At 43.7% G+C, this 22,288-nt stretch overlaps 2 protein-coding genes across 2 annotated transcripts in view; one reads left to right on the plus strand and one right to left on the minus strand.

Annotated features, from left to right (window-relative positions):
• F8 (coagulation factor VIII) overlaps positions 1 to 22,288 on the minus strand; it is a 217,711-nt gene that overhangs the window by 38,575 nt on the left and 156,848 nt on the right. Inside the window, exons 17-22 of the mRNA XM_003802734.2 lie at positions 22,033 to 22,255; positions 21,637 to 21,819; positions 20,069 to 20,185; positions 19,446 to 19,517; positions 17,980 to 18,065; positions 14,344 to 14,499 (exon numbers count right to left, since the gene is read on the minus strand). Of these exons, the coding sequence (XP_003802782.1) occupies positions 14,344 to 14,499; positions 17,980 to 18,065; positions 19,446 to 19,517; positions 20,069 to 20,185; positions 21,637 to 21,819; positions 22,033 to 22,255 (837 nt within the window). The remainder of the gene's footprint in view (positions 1 to 14,343; positions 14,500 to 17,979; positions 18,066 to 19,445; positions 19,518 to 20,068; positions 20,186 to 21,636; positions 21,820 to 22,032; positions 22,256 to 22,288) is intronic.
• Positions 5,771 to 7,076, plus strand: F8A1 (coagulation factor VIII associated 1). Its single transcript, XM_003802735.3, has one exon. It carries the CDS (start codon positions 5,785 to 5,787, stop codon positions 6,913 to 6,915), a length of 1,131 nt encoding a protein of 376 aa, XP_003802783.1. The 5' UTR covers positions 5,771 to 5,784; the 3' UTR covers positions 6,916 to 7,076.

The raw sequence follows: 22,288 nt of genomic DNA on the forward strand, positions 1-22,288 counted from the left end.
GTGTCACAGCTCACAGCAACCTCAAACTCTTGGGCTTAAGCAATTCTCTTGCCTCAGCCTCCCAAGTAGCTGGGACTACAGGTGCCCGCCACAACACCTGGCTATTTTTTTGTTGCAGTTTTCATCGTTGATTAGCTGGCCAGGGCTGGGTTCAAACCCACCACCTTCCATGTATGTGGCTGGCGCCATAATCACTGTGCTAAAGACACAGAGCCAAGGAAAAGGCTTCTTGTTTTCGTCTGGGCAATGACTTTTTTTGGGGAGGGGAGGTATGACATGAAAAACACCAGCAAAAAAACCAAAAAGAGATAAGTAGAATTTCATCAAATTAGAAAGCTTATACACAGCAAAGAAAAAACAATCAACAGAGTGACAATGCAATCTATGACATGAAAGAAAATATTTGCAAACCACATACCTGACAAGGGCCTAATATTTCAACCAGATAAGAAACTGAAGGAATTCAACAGTAAAAAAGAAAAAGCTGGTGAAAAAGTGGACAAAGGGCCTGAATAAACATTTATCAAAAGAAGACATACAAAAGGCCTACATACATATATGTGGAAAGATATTCAATGTCACTGAGCATCGGCAGAATGCAAATAAAAACATAATGAGTTATTACCTCACACCTGTTACAATAGTATCTTAAGCCATCTTCCACTGCTATATCTGAATACCACAGACTGAATAATGTATAATGAACACAAATTTATTTGGCTCATGGTTCTGGATACTCAGAAGTCCCAAATGGAGTGGCCAGCATCTGGCAAAGGCCTTCATCCCATGGTACAAGGGCAAAAATAGGGCAAGAAAGAGCAAGAGGTCAAACTCATAACCTGATGCCCTTTTATAATCATCATTAATTCATTCATGAGGGTGAAGCTGAATGACCTAAGCACCTTCCATTAGGTTCCATCTCTCAACACTATTTCACTGGGGATTAAGTTTCCAACACATGTTTTTTTGAGGTGTGAAACACTCAAACCATAGTAATTAGCTATTAGCAAAAAGACAAAAGATAAGTGTTGGTGGAAATGTGAAGGAAAGGTAATGCTAGAACACTATTGGTAGGAATGTAAACTAGTACAGTTACTAGTACAGTATGGAGGTTCCTCAAAACATTAAAAATAGAACTATCATATGATCCAGCAATCCCATTACTGTGTATATGTACAAAGGACATGAAATCGGTATGCCAAACAGATCTTTACACTCATTGTGATATTGTTCATAATAGTCAAGATATGATATCAACCTAGGTATCCATTGATGGATGAATTAATGAAGAAAATGTTATATATCAAGTTGGACAATTAAGTTTGTGAACTCACCCTAGAAAGTGCTATATACCTCATTGCTGATATCACTATGGTCACCTTCAAAGTACTCCCCCTAGGAATGGCCATCAGAGCTGTGATTGTATGAGGTTGGACAATTAAGTTAATAAATTAATTCTAGAAAAAGCACTTTGAAGGGGGGACTAGGCACTGGTATTGGTGCATAGCTTCCCAAGGGGAGTACTTTGATAGTGACTGTAGTGATACTCAGTAGTGAGGTATGTAGCACTTTTTCTAGGACACATTTGCAAACTTAATTATCCAAGCTTATATAGAAAATCCCAAAGAATTTACAAAAATTATTAGAGCTAATAAATGAATTCAGAAAAGATCAACACATAAAAATCAGTTATATTTATATATCTTAGCAATCAACAATCTGAAGTGAAATTAAGAAAAAAATTTGATTTAAAATAGCATTAAAAAGAATAAAATACTTGGGAACGAATATAACCAAGGAGGTGCAAGACTTGTACACTGAAAATTCCAAAACATTGTTGAAAGATATTAAAGATGACATAAGGAAATGGAAAGATATCCCATGTTACACCTTAACAAAGAACTTGGCTACATTATCTCCAAGCTAAGGGTTGTGCAAGGCTCATGGTAAGAGTAATGGCCTAGGGTATCTGGTGGAAGAAATTTCTCAGCAGCAAAGATTTCAAGTGGCAGAGATTCTTTTAACACTTTACAATCACATATGGGGGCAAAGGAATGACCTAAAGTTAGAATTTATAATTAAAAGGGAAGCATAGCATGCAAATTTGTAAAATTCTCAGCAAGGTTATGAGTTAGAGAAGAGAATTTTCAGGAGTGTAATCCAAGTGGGCTGCACAGCAACCCTTTGCTAGAGAGATTAGCATGGATTAAAGGGAGCCAGGTGCTAATAGTCAAGACAAAAGGACGAAGGCCCTGAAGCCATTTCAGAAATCTTCAAGGTGCAGCCCCTTCCATTATAGGCCCAGAGGCCAAGAATACTTCTAGGAGCTAGGCCCAGGTGCAGCTGTCCTGAGCCACATCAGGATATTTGTCCTTGCATCCTGGTATCCCTCCTGCTCCAGCACCAGCTGCAGCTCAAAAGCCCCAGATGACTGTTGGACCCCTGTTCCAAGGAATGCAAGCAGTAAGCCTTAGTGGCACCAACATTATGCTAACTCTTCAGGTATTCTGAATGTAAGAATAGTGAAGACCTGGCAGATTCCACTTAGATTTCAGAGGAGGTATGGGAAAACCTAGGAGCCCAGGCAGAAGCCTGCCACAGCAGCAGAGCCCCTACAGAGAGACCCTACTAAGGCAATGCCAACTGGAAATGCAGGGTTTGATCCCCCACAGAGAGTCCCCAATAGGTGGGACTGCCTAGTGGAGCTGTGGGAGCACTGCCATCATCCTCAAAAGCCCAGAATTATAGAATCACCAGCAAGGTGCAATCTCAGCCTGGAAAAGGCACAGACATTGGATGCCAACTCATGACAACAGCCATGTGGGCTGTGCCCAGCAAAGCCATGGGGATAGGTTGCCTCACTCTTCAAGCTACTGTTCCTTGGATGCAGGACATGAAGTCAAACATTATTTGGGAGCTTTAAGGTTCAATGTTTGCCCTGACAGACTTCACACTTGTGTGGGCCCCGTTACCTTTTTCTTTTTGGCCAATTTCTCACTTTTGGAATGGTAGTGTTTACCAATGTCTATTATACCATTGTATCAGTGAGGTAAATAACTTTTTTTTTAATTTCACAGGCTTACAGCTGGAAGTAACTTGCCTTGACTCTCAAATGGGACTTTGGACTTTGAAGTCACTGCTGGAACCAGTTAAGACTTTGGGGGAATATTGAGAAGGGATGATTTTACAGTAGAACCTCTGTAAGTTGACCACTCAAGTGACTGTAACAATGTGGTCAGCATATGGAGGTGGTCATCATAAGGAACTAGGCATACTTTACTGATACATAGATTTGGTGAATGTCCAGTCTATGATAATGAGGTCAACTTAAGGAGGTGGTCAGTATAGGGAGGTGGTTAACTAGGGAGTTTCTACTGTAATTTATATGTGAGGACATGAGATTTGGGGGACCAAAGGCAGAATGCTCTGGATTGAATATGGTTTGTTGGGCTTCACTGAAACTCATGTTGAAATTTGATCTGTAATGTTGGAAGCAGGGCCTAATGGGAGTTGTTTAGGTCATGGAGGTGAATCCCTCACCAAAAGAATGGTGCTGTACTTGTAGTAATGAACAAGTTCTTGCTCTTTTAATTCCTACAAGAGCTGATTGTTGAAACCAGCCTGGAATCTCCTTACTCTTTTGTTTCCTCTCTTACCATGTAATGTTTGCACATGCTGGTTTCCCTTTCCCTTTTGCCATGAGTGCAATAGGTCTGAGGGCTTCACTAGATCCAGGCGATGGTTCCATGCTTCTTGTACAGCCTGCAGAACTGTGAGTCTGAGTCAAATATATCACTTTTCTATATAAATTGACCACTCTAAGGTGTCCATTTATAGCAACACAAAAACACCAATGATAGGGAATGTCTAGAATAGGGAAACCTCTGTGGACAGAAAGCAGACAGTGTTAGCCAGGGACTAGGGGGAGTGTGGGTGGTGGTGATGTGTGTGGTGGGGTGGGGTGGGGTGGGGCATGGCAAGTGGGTGCTTAATGGGCACAGGGGCTTCTTTGGGACGTGCTGAAAATGTCGTGAAACTAGGTGGCTGCGATGGCTATCCAACACCATGAACACATACCACTGAGTCGTACCCACCCTCCTTCCACCCCCCCATCTTTCGCAGGATGTCCTCACCCAGTAGAAAGGGAGAGTTCACCCAAGGAGAGGGTCCAAGGACGAGGGAGCGCGGCATCCTCTCAGGGCTGCCACCATCAGTCCAGGGCTGCTCCCTGCGGGCCACGTAGAAGGCAATGACCTGGGCCCACGCGTGCTGACGTAACTGAACGCAGCTTGCTCCCCGACCAATGAGGGCCTGGCCCACCGTTGCGAGGTTACGGAGTAAGTAAGAGACAGTAACCGCTTCTGAGAGCCGTCGAGTCTAGCTAGGCTGAACTGAGGTAGGAGCCGCAGGCCACGTCCAGCATGCTGGGCAACAAGAGTCGTCGAGGGCGGTCCCGTCTCATCGGAGTCACCACCGCTGGCGCTCAGCCAGAGCCGAGCTGACTTTCTCAGTGAGCCAGATGGAGCGCCTTCTGCAGAAGGGCCACTATTCCCAGTGGCTGAGCGCCTCTGCTCGGGTTTTCATCACTGCCATCATCCAGTACCTGACAGCCAAGGTTCTGGAGCTGGCGGGCAACGAGGCCCAGAACTAAGAACTACGGCCGGAGGCGCATCACCTCGGAGCTGGTGGACATGGCGGTCCACAACAACTCTCTGCTCAGCGGCTTGTTCGGGAGCACCACCATCTCTCAGGTCGCCCCGGGGCAGTAGTAGCTGCCGGCCTTGGCTCCTGAGCCTTGTCAGGCCTTGCGTCCGCCAGGCTGCCCATCTGTCTGCCCAGCTGCCCAGCTGCCCAGCTGCTGTCCGTCCTTCCGCATGACATCCATCCTCCCAGCTGACCGTTCGTCCTTCCAGCTGCCGTCCAGACTCTGACCGTCCGCCCTCCCGACGCCAACGTCTCCCCCTCTCTGCCCACCCTCAGCGAGTTTCATTAAATGTTTGCAGAACCTCACGCGTGTGCTGGAGTCACTTTGCGTCGCACAGGGTTATGGGCTGCCGTAGCCGCAGGGAGGGGCGGGCGGCCGGGGCGCGGTGGGACTCGGCTGTGGCGCCGAGGAGCAGTGTCCCCCATTGGCAGTGCAAGGTGGCCCTGGGGGAGGGGCTGAGTGGGGTGGGGCGACCGCGGACTCCGCTGTCACCGTCAGCGCTGAGCAGGTCGGGGCCTGCCTGGCCAAGGCGCCAGAATGCTGCGGTGATGGGACGGACCTGGAAAGGCTGCCAGGACAGGGGTGGACAGGTGGACGGAGCGGTCGGCGTGCGCTCCAGTGGGTTAAGGGCTTTGCCCAGGCAGGAGGAGTAATGACCACACAGCCCAGAAACACACAAACACGGACTAGGTAGGGGGTCAGGCAGGGTCTCGAGTTGAGTTGGCCGCCTCCAGAGATGCTATGAGACGCTCTTAGCAACAGAGAGAAACAAGCGGTAACCTAGCAACAGCTGGCGAAAGACCTGGCCCCACCTGCCGGCCAAGACCCTCTTTTGGAGATTGGCGGACGGACGCGTCGTCGGCCAGGCTCCGCCCCAAGGCCCTCGATTTGCATACGCAGCTCACGACCAGGTCGCCCCGCCTTCGACCCCCGCTCTTTGCATATCACCAGGGCGACGGGGCGGGCGCGCGCTCCCGGGCCCCGGCGCGGGGAGACGCAGGGCACGTCGCAGCCCACCGAGGGCGCCGCTACGTCCACTGGCTGCGTCAGTGCGTCCGGAAGTGCTTGGGGCGGCGACCATGGCGGCCGCCATGGCAGCGGCGGCGGCCGCTGGTCTGGGTGGGGGTGCAAGCCCGGGGCCCGAGGCTGGGGACTTCTTGGCCCGGTACCGGCTGGTGTCCAACAAGCTGAAGAAGCGTTTTCTGCGGAAGCCGAACGTGGCGGAAGCCGGCGAGCAGTTCGGCCAGCTGGGCCGCGAGCTGCGCGCCCAGGAGTGCCTGCCATACGCGGCCTGGTGCCAGCTGGCCGTGGCGCGCTGCCAGCAGGCGCTTTTCCACGGGCCCGGCGAGGCGCTGGCCCTCACCGAGGCCGCGCGCCTCTTTCTGCAGCAGGAACGCGACGCGCGCCAGCGCCTGGTCTGCCCCGCCGCCTACGGGGAGCCGCTGCAAGCCGCCGCCAGTGCCCTGGGCGCCGCTGTCCGTCTGCACCTGGAGCTCGGCCAGCCGGCCGCCGCTGCCGCCCTGTGCCTGGAGCTGGCCACGGCCCTGCGCGACCTGGGCCAGCCGGCCGCCGCCGCCGGCCACTTCCAGCGCGCCTCCCAGCTCCAGCTGCCCCAGCTGCCCCTGGCTGCGCTGCAGGCGCTCGGCGAGGCCGCCTCCTGCCAGCTGCTGGCGCGCGACTACAACGGCGCCTTGGCGGTCTTCACACACATGCAGCGCCTGGCGCGGGAGCACGGCAGCCACCCCGTGCAGCTGCCGCCGCCTCCCTCGCCGCCACGAGGGCCTCAGCCTGCGCTCTGCGCTACACAAACGGTGCCCGCTGTGCAGCTCCCTCCGAACGCCGGTTCTGCGGCGCCTTCGCCCGCTGCCCTGGGCGCCTTCTCGGACTTGGTGGTCCGCTGCGAGGTGTCTCGCGTGCTGCTGCTGCTGTTACTGCAGCCGCCGCCTGCCAAGTTGTTGCCAGAGCACGCCCAGACCCTGGAGAAGTACTCCTGGGAGGCTTTTGACAGCCACGGGCAGGAAAGCGGAGGCCAGCTGCCCGAGGAGCTCTTTCTGCTCCTCCAGTCCCTGGTCATGGCTACCCAGGAGAAAGACACAGAAGCCATCAAGGCGCTGCAGGTGGACATGTGGCCACTGTTGACTCCAGAGCAGAACCACCTCCTTCACCTCGTTCTGCAAGAAACCATCTCCCCCTCAGGACAGGGGATCTGATGGTGAATCACATTAACTAAGTAAACCTCACCCATCCATGTTTGCTTTGGGGAGAAGTAAAAGACATTGTTCCAAGTTCTATGTTGTATGTTATCCTGTTGCCATTGTAGGAATGTAGTTGTCTGATAGGTACCAAAAAACTTATTTCCAAGTACATTTTCACAGAATAGTGGACTAGGCTGGCTTAAAAACCAATTCAACATAAAAATGAGAATCCCTTTAATTTCCTTCTTCTCCCCACCCCTCACCGCCTCCAACTCCCATTTTTGTTTCATAGTAACTGTGTCATTTTGCACTGCTCTGTTTAAATGCAATGTGCCTAAGCTGTGTGCTTTCATCGTGGCACTTGACTTAGACACTAGTGCAGGGGTCCTCAAACACATGCGGCCCGCCTAGGACATTTATCTGGCCTGCTGGGTGTTTTTCCTCTGCTGTCTGTTCTGCTTAGCAGCCGACTCATCCCGGGGCCACAGTCTGACCCTCCAACCGTCTGAAGGACAGTGAACTGGCCCCCTGCTTAAAAAGTTAGAGGACCCCTGCTAGTGTTTCTGTGTCTTGGTGATCACCCATTTGCTCCCTTGATTCACCTGCACCAGGCCTACACATGGGAGTCATTTTATTCCTTACAACCTGTTGTTGCTGGAGCCCTCAATCCAGGATGAGGCTAATGCCCCTCACCTGTGGTTTAGATGTACTCCAGCTATACAGTGTGACTATCGTACCTACTTGTCTGGGGCTTGCAAGAGGCTGCCCCAGATAACTCTCTTTCAGTGCCAGGATGCATTCCTTCATTTGAAATTTACAGTAGGCCTAGTATGTGGGCTAAGGGAGAGCAGTGAGAATCTACAGAGACCATCCATGAGGCAGGCCCTACCTCCTATCATTGCAATGCAGGTGTGTCCATTGCAACAGTTCTATCCATTTGCATGGGAATTTGTTCTGGCTTTATACCCTAGAGGTATCTGGAATCCACATTGCAACTTTTATTTGCCATAGGGATCTTGCTGCAACTTTTATTTAACTCGAAAATGTAAAATCCGTGTGTAGCTAATTGATTGGTATTGTGTGATCATGTGATTGCAAGGCAGTGTCTTGCTGGTTCCCCTAAGGTAGGATGGTGTTCCATTGTAAAATACTTAAGTTTCCAGTGCCCTTTGGTACATGCAAACCAGGTTAGCTATTTCTTACTGATTGTTTTTACCCTTTTGACAGTGATCACTTTTGGGAAAATGCATTCTTTTGGCTGAGACTGTACACAGTACTAATCTTTGGGGCTGAGATTTAAGGACCCAGTTGGGGGGAGGTGATTTTTTGGTCACCTTGTTGTTCAGAGGTTGAGGGAGAGGTGTGGAGGGTGGTCACTGTCAGTTAAGTGCCTCAAAATGGGTGGGACTTTTAGGGTATTCTTTTCTGCTTCAAGGAGGTGGAAGTAATGGGAAGCACAGGAGAGGCCCATCTGAGACAGATCCAGCCACCACTCATCTTCTCTCATGTGGCTGCCAAGGAAGGGTCCTATGGAGCCATACAGCCCAACCTCCTGCTAAAGTGGTAAGGGTGTGTGTTCCTTTACTCTGGCTTTTTTCTGGTACACTCTCAACCTGGGTGGTGGGCCTGGCCAGCTGCCTTATTCTCCTATGACCAAAGAACTGTCGAGGAGTTACGGAGCATGACTCATAATTTTTGGGATTCCGCCTTAAGGAGAAGCCTCCTTAGGCCTCCGTGTCAGGGAGGTGAGGGAGGGGATAACCAGAGAGTCAGGTATGGGCATATAGGCATAATTCTAGGAAACACTAAAACTCCTGGTTCCCATTTGCAGTTTGCTCATTTAAGTATCTCCCTCAGATACTTAATCACAGGCATAACTGGGCCAAGGCCAGATTTCAGCTTTTCTGACAGAGTTAGCTTGTAATACATCCCTCTGATACCAAAGTTAACACTGTTTTCCTACACGCCAAAGACAAATGTTTTTAAAGGACACAATCAGTTTTTAACTTGAAAACCAAAGGAGAAAGATCCCTATTATTTAAATGTTCACAGACAATTCCAGATTCACAATCAAAATATTTTAAACCTGAACATGGGAGCAAGATGGTGGACTAGAGATGGCTTCTTTGTAGCTGTGTGCGGTGAGATTGGGGAGAAAAGACTCCAGACATCTCTGGCTTGTGGTCTCTACCCAGAAATGTCCTTTTGGGGGCACAAGGAAGTCAGCAGGACCCTTCAGGACCCCAAGAGGAAGATGGAAACAGTTAAAAAGTTGTAAGTACTTGTTGTGTTCAGGCAGAGGCTGGCCAATGTAGCTGCGGTGGGATAATTTGCAGGCAGAGAAGCCCTGCCCTGTAGGCTTTTTTTTTTTTGGGGGGGGGCACTTGGTTGAGTTATGTTGGGAGAGCGAGTGAGTGATTTTGAACAGTACCCAGGGGCTGGGACTGAGCCACAGGGTGCAGCAGAGCTTTTATTGTTTGGATGCAGTCCAGGAACTGCCATTGTGGGAAAGGTGCCTTGCAGGCTTGGCCCTTAGGGTACTAGTGTGAGGCCAGCTCTGGCATGCCTGATAAGTGGGGCAGCCATTCCTGGGGAGATTTGAGTAACACGTGGGAAAACCACTGTGTAGCCATAGGACATGGTTTGTAAAAGTCAATGTGTGTCAATTAAGTGGGCTGAGTAGGGCTTCATGCTCCCAACCCTGTGGGGACTGAGGATGAAGAAGTCAGGAATACAGGACAGTGTCCTTGGCAAGACAATGGCTTCCAGTCTCCATCTTATATAGTTGTATCAGTGTTGTGACTAACATCTCATACCCCAGAAGATTACCTGCTGCCCAGACAATCTACAGCAAGGAAGTATGGAGAATCCTCAAAGAACTCAAATTAGACCTCCCATTTGATCCTGCAATCCCATTATTAAGCATCTACCCAGAAGAAAAAAATTATTTTATCATAAGGACATTTGCACTAGACTATAACAGCTCAATTTACAATCACCAACTGTGGAAACAACCTAAATGCCCACCAACCCAGGATTGGATTAACAAGCTGCAGTATGTGTATACCACAGAATGCTATTCAGCCATCAAAAAGATGGAAACTTTACATCTTTTGTATTAACCTGGATGGAGGTGGAACACAGTAAAGCATCACAAGAATGGAGAAGCAAGAATCCAATGTACTCAATTCTAAAATGAAGGCAATAGATGATATATTACAAAGTAAGGGGTAGGGGAAAGAAGGAGGAGGGAGGAAATGAGAGGTCACAGTGTGTGGCACACCACTCGGGGCAGGACACAATTATAAGAGGGACTTTACCTAACAAATGCAATCAGTGTAACCTAATTCTTTGTACCTCAAGGAATCTCAAACCATAAAAAAAAAAGACTATGTGTGTAGTATACACTCTGAAACCTTTACCTTTCCCACATAATTTTCTTTTGAAACAAATAATATTTTCCTAATTATATAAAAAAGTAAACTTCAACATGGTGGCAGTGAAGTAGTGATCTTTGATGGGTGTCGGGGTTCTCTCTATGATGACAAATACTGCTTATGAAAGAACATTTTATATGTGGATGGTACAAAGACATAGAAACATTTCAGAACCCATATGTTGGAGGAAGATGATCAAGACTGAAATTAGTCAATTTAGGCAAGCTCTGGGACTCAAAGTCAATTTAGGGCAAAGCTCTGAAATTAGTCAATTTAGGCAAGCTCTGGGACTCAAGTTCTACTACTAGAGATTAATGTTTACTCCCAAGGTTTCTCTCCTGCCATTAGAATAGACCAGCCGTCTACAAACTTTCTGTGAGGGACCAGATAGAAATATATTAGTCATTACAGGCCATGAATGATCTCTGTTGCATACACTTGTCTGCTTGTATTTGTAATCCTTTAAACATGTAACAGCCATTCTTAACTCATAGTCCATACAGAAGCAGACTGCAGGCCAAATTCATGGGCTATAGTTTTCCCACCCCTCGATTAGAGCCCAGAACATAGTGATTTCTCAATGTCCATTTATTAAAGGAATAAACCTCATCTCAGAGTGGTTAATAAATAGGTAATTTATCTTTTTTTTTTTGAGACAGAATCTCAGTATTTTGCCCAATGCTACAGTGTCATGGCATCATAGCTCATAGCAACCTCAAACTCTTGGGCTCAAGCAATCCTCCTGCCTCAGCCTCCTAAGTAGCTGGGACTACAGGCGCCCGCCACAACGCCTGGCTATTTTTTTGTTGTTGTCGTTGTTTAGCAGGCCCGGGCCGGTTTTGAACCCACCAGCCCTGGTGCATGTGGCCAGTGTCCTAACCACTGAGCTACAGGTGCCAGCCTGGCAAGTCAATTTTATTAATGAATATAGAGAAGTTAAACAATGTTGGCAAATTAGATCTAGCTTAAGTTTTTTTTTTTTTTTTTTGAGACAGAGCCTCAAGCTGTCCCCCTGGATAGAGTGCCGTGGCATTACAGCTCACAGCAACCTCCAAGTCCTGGGCTCAAGCGAGTCTCCTGCCTCCGCCTCCCAAGTAGCTGGGACCACAGGTGCCTGCCACAACGCCCGGCTATTTTTTGGTTGCAGCCGTCATTGTTGTTTGGCGGGTCCGGGCTGGGGATTCGAACCCGCCACCTTAGGTGTACGTGGCTGGCGCCTTAGCCGGTTGAGCTATAGGCACCGAGCCAGATCTAGCTAAGTTTTAAACAATTACTAGACATGACTAAGGAATCTTTTTCCTGGAATGTAGCACGGTTACATTCAATGTGTGCTGGGGCTCTCTTGTGGTAGCATGTGAAAGCCAACTGTACACTTTTCTCAACTCTGCATTCAATGACACCACATATGTAGTTTGAAGTAAGGCATGATGGGAGTGTTATTCATATCATGGAAATCAGCAGATTTTACAAATCAAGGCCTTTTCTCCCTAACCTCTGTTCACTTTGCCCCTGAGTTGGTTGGTTGTCACTTGCTAGCATACTATTGAGAGGAAATGTGATTATGTGAAAGATACCAGAAAAGTATTTGATAAAACTCAGCTGTCATCCCAAATAAAGTAGGAATGGAAGGAAACTTTAAAAACATTATTAAAAAGTACTTGTTTGAGGGTGGCATCTGTGGTTCAAAGGAGCAGGGCACCGGCCCCATGTACTGTAGGTGGCGGGTTCAAACCCAGCCCCTGCCAAAAACTGCAAAAAAAAAGTATTTGTTTGAAACTAACTGAACAATATATTAAATAGTGATACATGTGACACGTTCCCATTAAAGTCAGGAACAAGATAGGCTTATTTGTGTGTGTGTGTTGGGGGGTGTCTGTGTGTACGTACTTCAATCACAGAAATATTTAGGGTGATTACTGTTTCCTGTTTACCAGGCTGGTTAGAACCAAATACTATGTATGAGACAGGGTTCTTTTTTTTAAAAAAAACTGGACAAACCAGAGTTTATTCAGTCCAGTAAACAATTTAATAAGTGTCAGTTTGATAGTTGAAACAGGGTTCTAACAAAGAATAGGAAATACACAAATGAGGTTAATTTGAGGAAGATTTAACAAAGGTACTAGTTAGGAAAGTGGTGGCAGTGTATTACCATCTCTAGACTTGAAGGGATAAGGAGAAAGAGCAGAATCCTAAAGGAAATAATTGGGTAAATTATTTTGTGGTTACAAAATTACCAAAAATTATTTGACATGTCTTCCATTGAGAAATAGGGTCTATGTCCCTTCCCTTTGAATCCGGATGAATGTGTGATTGGTTATAATCAATAAGATGTATTAAAAGTGATGCTGCATAACTCAGAAGACTAGGTCTGAAAAGGTGGTGTGTTCTCCACCTTGTTAACTGTAGCACTCACATTTAGAAGTCCTAAGATGGGATTGATAATGTGTCAGAAAGCCCAGACCTCAAGGGAAAGCCATGTAAAGTTATTTCAGTCAATAACCCCTGATTTTGTCCTAGCTGAAAGCCACTATCAACTACCAGAAATACAAGTGAAGATGCTTACACTTGATTCCAATACCCAGCTGTTAAATATTCTCAGCTGAGTCCCCAGACACTGTGGAATAGAGACTGCCCATCCCTGCTGTGCCCTGTCTAGAGTCCTGACCTACAGAATCCATGAACAAAACAAAATAGTTGTTATTATGACACTACATTTTGGAGAGGTTTGGTGCACAGCTATAGTAATGGGTACAGGCAGAGAAAGCCACTCTGAGGGGAGCATTGACCTTCTGTGGATAAAGTCACAAGGAAGGAAGTCAGGAGAATAAATATGCCAGTCTTACTCTAATCTAGTGGTTCTCAACCTGTGGGTCATGACCCCTTTGTAACAATGAAAATACATCCTACATATCAGATATTTACATTAAGATTCATAACAGTAGCAAAATTACAGTTACGAAGCAGCAACGAAAATAATTTTATGGTTGGGGTCGCTACAACATGAGGAACTATATTAAAGGGTCACAGCCTTAGGAGGCATTAGGAAGGTTGAGAACCACTGCTCTAATCTTTCGTCAGTGCTTTCTGTTGGTAAAATCCAACCAAAGCTACAGAACAAGATACCTTTTTTGACTTATTCTATGCAGGCTTGCATCACAGAACAAGAAGTGGGCAGAGAAGCAGGAAAATGGATGTAATGGGGCAAACAAAAATTATGTTGTGCAGGGCCATTTGTGGACTTTGAACTTTTCTGAACACAACAAGAAGACATTGAAAGGTTTTGGGCTGGGGATAAGATGATTATTCTGAAAATGATGTATAGCTTTTATTAGAGAAGACATCAGAAAAAGAGGAAGACTGTTTAGTAGTAGTGTAACATAACAGATCAAGTATGAGGTGATGGGGCTCTGGTGACTGTAGTGTAAGAGGAAACAAGGAAGTGATGCAAGAGGCAAAGGAAGAATTGACCAGATTTATGGATCAATTCATAGGGTAGCATAAAAATGAGAGAAAAGTAGACAATAATTTTAAGGTTTTAAGACTTTTAAATTAAGAGTCTTCAGCTCACCCTTATGGAATTCATCAGTTTTTGAGGTTTCACATATCCTTTTATGTGGAAATCACAAATATTCATTCCTATTCATGGTTTTACCCCCTAAACTCAAGTCTTTCACTTACTACCCTCTGGACATTTCACCCTGATTGGCTAACTATCATCTCAAAGGTAGGATATCCATAAGCAAACTAACAATCTTATCAAAGCACCCAGTCCCGATTCACATATTTCTGTCAGTAGAGCAACTTTTCATTTCTATCATCTATGAGAACCTTGATACTACTTCATTTTTGTTTATATGTCCACAATCACTCCTATTTCCCAAAGGTGAAAAATTCTTTTTTGGATTTAAATTTGCAGAAGCTAGGAATGTTTGTATGGTATCTGAAATCTGTCAAGAGCCCTTAAAAGAAAAATTTATGTAATCTCTCAAAAGGACTAATTACATACCATTAAGGTCCCAGTGGAATTTCCTCGGTAAGTCTGCCACTTCTTCCCATCAAGACTATACATGATGATGAACTGAGAGATGTAGAGGCTGGAGAACTTCTGACGGGTACCCTGGGTCTTGATGCCATGGATAATCTTTGGTGCCAACAGATCCACCTACCAATTAAAACAACACTTTAACTTGTTTTTAAATGTGTGTACAACCTCCCGAAATTAATTATTGGCTTAGGAAGAATCTACATTGCTACAGATATGCCTAGCATTTACCTTAGATGTGCAGGTGAAGCAGACACCTGAAAGGGTGAAATGTGGACATGTGTGTGAAGCTGTGGCATAAACGGTAGGAATGATTAAGAAGATGCTTATTGAATTCTTATCCAGCCTTCTGGCAAACTAGACCATTTCCAAATTATTGAGCCCCCAGTTCCTCTGTACACACATCTTTTATGCTGCTCATATGGACTCATCGGCCTCAATCTAGCCAAAGCCAATTTCCCATTATCTCCCCAGAGCAGCCCCATCCCAGTGTTGCTATTAGCTTTAAACTGCTACACCTCCTTTAAGTGTTATTCAGAAACTATTTCTCCAAGTCTTCTCTGACTTATCTAGACAAATTTAGTGCTGCTTCTATGCTTCCACTTTACTTTAGATGAAGTCTGATAATTAAGTTTACAAACTCATCCCAGAAAAAGTTCTATATGTCATTAATGAATATCACTACAGTTTACCAAAAGGCCAAGGAAAATATTTTGAAGGTTACCATATAACTTCATTGATATAACTTCATTATAGGAAACTTTGCACCATATTATATAGGTTGCTTTGCTTGTCTGCCTTCCTTATTAGACTGAGATCCTTAAGGCAGTAAACAATTTGAGTGACCTGACCTTTCTTTGTCTCAGTTTGTTTATCTGTATTTTTCTTTTTGAGACAGAGTCTCACTTTGTAGCCCTAGGTAGAATGTCGTGGCATCACAGCTCACAGCAACTTCAAACTCTTGGGCTTAAACCATCCTCTTGCCTCAGCCTCCCCAGTAGCTGGGAATACAGGTGCCTACCACAATGCCTGTCTATTTTTAGAGACAGGGGTCTTCCTCTAGCTCAGGCTGGTCTCAAACTCCTGAGCTCAGGGTAGTCCAGCTGCCTCGGTAGGATTACAGGCATGAGCTACCATGCCCTCAGTTTGTTTATCTGTAAAGTGGAGATAATATTAGTATTTATCTCAAAGGGCTACCATAAAGATCAAAGAATTAATACACATAATGTGCAGAGTTCAGTGCCTGGCACATACTCAACACTCAATAAATGTTAAGTTTTATATTCTCTCTAGCCTTAGCATGGCATCCGGTATAATAGTGATGCATACCATAGGCTTTGGAATGAATGAATGAATAATGCTAGAGTGCTAAGGAATGATCAGTTCTTAAAGAAGATGTGGGCATTATAAGAGGTTTCAATTACTGCTCTAACAAGCAAGACAAACTTAACATGTTCTCTCAGGAGCTTGACATGTCCAAACTGGACTGGTCATGACCCTTGTGCTTACTTACTGTCTCCTTCAGTTGACTCTAAGTTACATTCATATACTCATTCAAAGAATATTTTGTAGCACTTGCTATGTGCTAAGTACTGTTTAATAAAGTTATCAGATCAAGAAAATGTCTAGCTAGTCCAACGTAGGATAGATGGCAAAGACCACACTGAGGATGAGGCAACATAAACAGAAGTATTTGTAACTGGTTTAATTACTATAAATAAACAGTGATAGTTAATATGTGATTATCAACTTAAAAGGAACATTCTAGAAACAGGCTACTATACTATTATGAATAAGATCTCTAGAGCCCAACTATCAGAGTTTGAATTTTGGATCAGCCACTTATTGGCTATATGATTTGAGGTACAATATCTAACTTCCTCATGCTTCATTTTCCTTATCTGAAATGAGGATAGTAGTAACATCTACCTCATAAGGTTGTGATAAGTATTTAGTGGCTTTATTTGTGTTGAGAACATACTAAGGAAGCCATACCTACTTAAAATTTTTTGATCATGACTTTGTTGGAGTATTAAAGTTTACTGATCAAATCAGTAAATGATGTGAAACTTGGAAGACTAGGAAATACTTTAGGAGACTGAAGCTTAGCAAGCTGAAACAATGGGTCAAATCTAATAAGGTAAAACATAATAGGGTATATCATTCAGGATTGTTTAGATAGGCATGCATAAGACACTCTGTTTACTAATCTCATAAGATTGTATCCAGTGATGAAGATATAATTTCCTAAACAGAAATAAGAATAGGACAGAAACAGGGCAGTCAACTAGATAAAAAATGTCCACTATATGGGTATATATATATATATATATATATATGGCTGAAAATGGTAATCATAGAAATACAAGATGGCAAATGAGTGGTTTGGAATAAGGACAAACAAAAAATACTTAAAGATTAGTGAACAGCTGTTCAAACAAATTAAAAATTGGTAGTGTCTACAAAACAATGACAAAAAGATGAGTTCCTATGGTGTTAATAGACATGTTCTTAATGTCTGCTTACTGGTAAGTCAGTTTATTTTTCCCTGGTCTCTATTTACTATTTTAACCTCAGGAAAAATGTAAAAACAGATATAGTCTTACAAAGAAGGAAAACATATAGCATATTTTCCTCAGCCCCCTAGGAAGAGGAAGAAAAAAGCTGGTGCACGATGAGAAGAGAATGGAGCTGGGGAAGTAGGTGGTAAAAGGTGTGTACATTAAGTACCAGGGTTGGAAGATATATTAGATAGGTTGAGAGTAAATATGGAAACAAAAGAGTTTCCTCCATTTTCCATATTTTCAGATATGTTGAGTTAAGTAAAATGTATTTTTTTTTTTTTTGAGACAGAGCCTCAGGCTGTCCCCCTGGGTAGAGTGCCGTGGCATCACGCTCACAGCAACCTCCAGCTCCTGGGCTCAAGCGAGTCTCCTGCCTCAGCCTCCCAAGTAGCTGGGACCACAGGCGCCCGCCACAACGCTCGGCTATTTTTTGGTTGCAGCTGTCATTGTTGTTTGGCGGGCCCGGGCTGGGGATTCGAACCCGCCACCTTAGGTGTATGTGGCTGGCGCCTTAGCCGCTTGAGCCACAGGCGCCGAGCCAGTAAAATGTATTATTAAAGTGAATTTCATGTTAAAACATTTGGATACTAGAAATTCTAAAATTACACATGTGGTTTGCATTTGTGGCTCACATTATATTTCTATTGTACAGGACTGCTATAGAGGGAATAGGAAGGTGAGAAAAATCTGAAAGATTTTAGAGTGAGTCCTTTCAAATAAATTGAGTTAACCAACTTAAAAACATGATTTCAGGTATTGATTCCAACTTAGTTTGCCAGATTGAACTAAGTAGATGTTTTCTATAACCCACTAGTGTAGAATTCAACAACTTCTATTGTTTTAGAAGTTACATTTTCTTTGCTTGTGGGATGGGGGACTGAACCATTTGTTTTTGTGTTAAAATAAAAGTCACTGGAGAACTCAAAGCCACCTAGGCAGTTGGAGGTATCTAATAATACCATACATAGTCTTGAAGGATGATAAGTTCAATATTACAGAAAGTATTTAGAGGTTCTAATTGATGAAATGTTCTAACCTTGATCCAGGAAAAGGGCTCCTTGGTGCTCCAGGCATTGATTGATCCAGAAAAATGAAGTCTTGCCAGCTTTGGGGCCCATTGTCCTTTGCCCAAGAAAGGGAAGAGAGATTAAATTCAGCTGGTTTGGTTCTAGACCCTTGGGAATAAAATTACTTTCTTTTCTTTCTTTCTTTCTTTTTTTTTGGGGGGGAGGACAGAGTCTCACTTTATTGCCCTCGGTAGAGTGCCATGGCGTCACAGCTCACAGCAGCCTCAAACTCCTGGGCTTAGGTGATTCTCTTGCCTCAGCCTACCTACAGGTGCCTGCCACAATGCCAGGCTATTTTTTGTTGCACTTTGGCTGGGGCCAGGTTTGAACCAGCCACCCTTGTTATATGGGGCTGGTGCCCTACCCACTGAGCACATGTACCACCCTAAAATTACTCTCTTGGAAGGGTTAGTCCTAGCCATGGAGAAGATCGAGAAAAACATAGAGACTTTATAGAAGTATCGATTACTATGTTAGGGTTTTTTACTTGTCCTTCATGTCCATTCTATTCTCTAAAGTTTAATAATTTTGTTGATTATTAGTATCTCTAATTAACTGATACTGGAATTTGTTGCCAGAACTACTAAATAATATTATTATTTCTTTATTATGCAATGCATGTTCATCATAGAAAAATGAAAACACGGCAATAAAAAGAAGTAAAAGTAAATATAAAATAGATTTAAGAAGCACAATCCTTCCACCCAGAGAAAAATACCTGTATTACTATTTTGCTATCTAACTCTCAAGCTTCTTTTTAAAGGGGAATTTTTTTCCCCTCTAAAACAAGTGTTGGTAAACTTTCTGTAAAGGGCCAGATTCTGAATAATTTAGGCTTTGCAGATTATATGGTCTGTGTTGCAAGTACACAACTGCTGTTATAGCCATAGATGATGTGTAAATGAATAGGCATGGCTGTGTTCAAATACCAAACTATTGTGGATGCTGAAATTTGGATATTATAATTCTCACATGTCATGAATTATTCTTCTTGTTTCAATCATTTGAAAATGGAAAATCTATTCTTAGCTTACATGTCATATAAAAATAGGTGGTAAACTGCATTTGGCTTGTGGACAGTAGTTTGACAACCCTTGCTCTAAAATAATATTGTATTTAGAATTCTAGATCCTACTCAAGCTTCACCATTACTGTACACAGGAAGGTAGAGTTTCCTGATATAGTGAAGAGAATAGACTCAAGGGAAACAATACTAAAGGCAGGAAGGATATTTAAGGAAGCAGTGCCATGGCCCACGTGAGAAATGATGGTGGTCGGGCTTTAGATGGTCACAGTGGGAAATGGAGAAGAGGAGATGGAATAAAAGTAATAGAATCATAGGGATGAATTGGTTATCTGAAACTCTCCAAGAGAAATAAATAAAAGATATAATCAGCTCAATTTCTTGCAGCCAAAATAATAGTATAACATTTACCATATTGTCCTGAAGCTGTAATCTGAAAATCTCGAATGTGTCCAGAAGCCATTCCCAGTGGATTTTGACACTCTGAAATCAAATAGGGGGAAACACACTAGCTAGAAGTACACAAAATTGAGCTTCTCAAATGTAAGTCAATGAAAATGGGAGAACGTCAACAAATGCCAATATTTTATAGTGTTTATTATAAAACTGTACTGCCAATAACTGTACTGTTTTATTGTACTGTCTCATTTAATTCATCCTAATAAGTGGTAAAATGACTCACATTTTGCAAATATACCAGTGGTTCTCTTCCTTGTTTAGAGTTAAATTCCCAAACTCTTCCAAGTGATACATGTATATATAAGTCATTTCTGGTAATTTAACAAAAATTAAGTTCCTAAATCTGCTATTGGAAATCTTGGAACATCTCAAAGTTGTGAAAATAGGGACTTTTTTTCAAAGCTTCAAGAATGCTCTCCTCTGAGGACTGTAATGATTTCTACTAGCAATATTCATTTTAAATTTGACAATAATGTGAGCTTGTATTTATTTCTTAACACAGGCAACCATTCTAGGAAAAAAGAAATCTTTACAGAAGCAGGCAGTGTAGGCAGGGAGCCCATAGGGGTACTCACGCTTGCTGTACACCAGAAAAAGAGTGCTCATCCCAGCATGTAGGTGCTCTCCAATAAGGCATTCTACCCGCCAAATTCCAGCTTTGGATGGTAGCATTTCCACTGTCTCAAAAACACCTTACGAAAACCGAAAGGAAAAAAGTTATTTCTTTTCACTTAAAAAATGAGCATGAGGTATATTGGCTTATACAGAAGACCAAAGAAGATCTACCAAATTCAGTTCTAGCATTTTTGGACCCCTCAAACCCAATGTGCTTACTTGGTATGTGACCACTATAGTTGGAAACACTAGAGGTTGAGTTCTGATCATTCCTCTCCCAAGGAAATGAGGGACAGGTGGACTGAATGTTTTAATTTTTTTTTTTTTGCAGTTTTTGGCTGGGGCTAGGTTTGAACCCACCACCTCCAGCACATGGGGCCAGCACCCTACTCCTTTCAGCCACAGGCGCTGCCCTAGACTGAATGTTTAGATGGTAGGGGTAGGAGAATGCTAACGCATTAGGATTGGCCTTCACTCCCAGGGTTTTTCAAAGCAAAAGGTGTATTTCCCACTGACCATATGTGAACTCTGAGGGAAAGAGAAGTCAGGGTTGAATCTTATTGGATCCAGTCAACTAGGGCTGTCAAGAGGGGTAAAGTTTCCCCAGCAGCAAGAAGCTGGATGTGAATGCTGAGGTGCTGAGAAATGTGTCACAGTGAACATCCAGAATAAAGGTGAAACCAACCAACTAAAGGGTATTTCATGAGAGAGGGTCCCATAAGGGAGTCTTTCAAATGTCCCCTGCAAGTAGGCTGCAAGAGAAAGAGCCAGCTTTAAGTGTCTGCCAGTTGCTGACAATGTGAGGATACCTTACCTTAATGTTAACAGTCCCATTTTTAAGTAGGTAAGAACTGTCCTATCCTCTTCCCTTTAACCTATCCTTGCTAGAGTTTAAAATAGCAGCTAGCAAGGGGTTGTTTTCCTTTCCCAATTTAGACTTCCAGCCCCATGCAGGCTCCAGATGGGGGAGGGGAGATTGAAGTTAAATCAAGTTCATAATTTTGATTAATATCTTGGAATTGACATTGTAATTTCTGACTTGAACTGTATTTATAACATGAAGTGACTTCAGGCCTGTTTATTACTTAAGACTGAGCAGAAAATTCATAGGGATTATCAGAATTTTTAGGAAGAAATAAGGGAATTTAACTCCCAGTATTAAACCTGTTTTAAAAGGACAGTGGAAAACCAAAATAAAATTGTATAGTTCTTAATCAATATACAGGTTACATATATAAGCAAATCACTCTTTGATAACTACTGGTACCCTGTGGGATTTGAGATGGTAAATAAGGGAAATTGCTGTGACATTAATTATCCATTTAGTCTGTTTGATTTCCTTTATAGCAATTATTCTGTATCTGAAATGATCTTGTTCCTTTGCTAATTTATTTATCTCTCTCTAGAGTTGAAAAAGTAAGTTAACTGAGGGTATGAAGCTTGTTTGTTTTGTTCACTGTATTCCTAATGTCATGATCGTTTAAAGTAAGTACAATAGGTAGAAGAAAGAGCATAAATTGGCCCGTACCTGGATAGAGGTTGTACACTGCCATTTTATACTCTTCTTTTTTCCGTACAGTAAACACATGTCCACTAAAGTGAATAGAATGGATGTTTTCATTGCTGCCCATGCTGAGCAGATACCATCGGATCCTTTGATCCTCAGCCATCACTAAGCCAGGTAGTGTATCCATCACATAACCATTGATTGCTAGAGGGAGAACACAGGGAGCTTTGTTCAAATCTCTCATATAAGGTTCTTTCCCTCCACTCCCCTAAAAATACTGACACTTATGAGGATTCCGCTGCACCACATATAGTCTAAATTAAAACAGTATTCAAATCTCTGGTTCAAGGCTCATTTGTCAAAGCACATGCATGCTGCATTTCACAGTGAGTAATATTTGAGTATAGGATATATTACCATGGAAGCGATAATTCTCTTTAAAAGTTGGGTCTTCCATGTTGCAGGGAGCCCTGCAGTTCCTTTCAATGTTTTCAGTGAAGTACCAGCTCTTGGTCTCATCAAAGATAGTGAAAAACAGAGCAAATTCCTGTACTGTCACTTGTCTCCCATGAGCAGGGTTCAGTGTGTTAGAGTGGCAGATCAGAATAGGTCCAATCAAGCCTGAGTGTATATCTTTTTCCTACAGAAAGAAGACAAATCTATGAGTATAAGC

This window comes from Otolemur garnettii, unplaced genomic scaffold (assembly GCF_000181295.1).
Source record: "Otolemur garnettii isolate 467f Iridium unplaced genomic scaffold, OtoGar3 scaffold00259, whole genome shotgun sequence".
NCBI lineage: Eukaryota > Metazoa > Chordata > Mammalia > Primates > Galagidae > Otolemur > Otolemur garnettii.

Coding starts and splice junctions, on each gene's coding strand:
- F8A1 (XM_003802735.3), top strand. CDS start 5,785: ATGGCGGCCGCCATGGCAGCGGCGGCGGCCGCTGGTCTGGGTGGGGGT.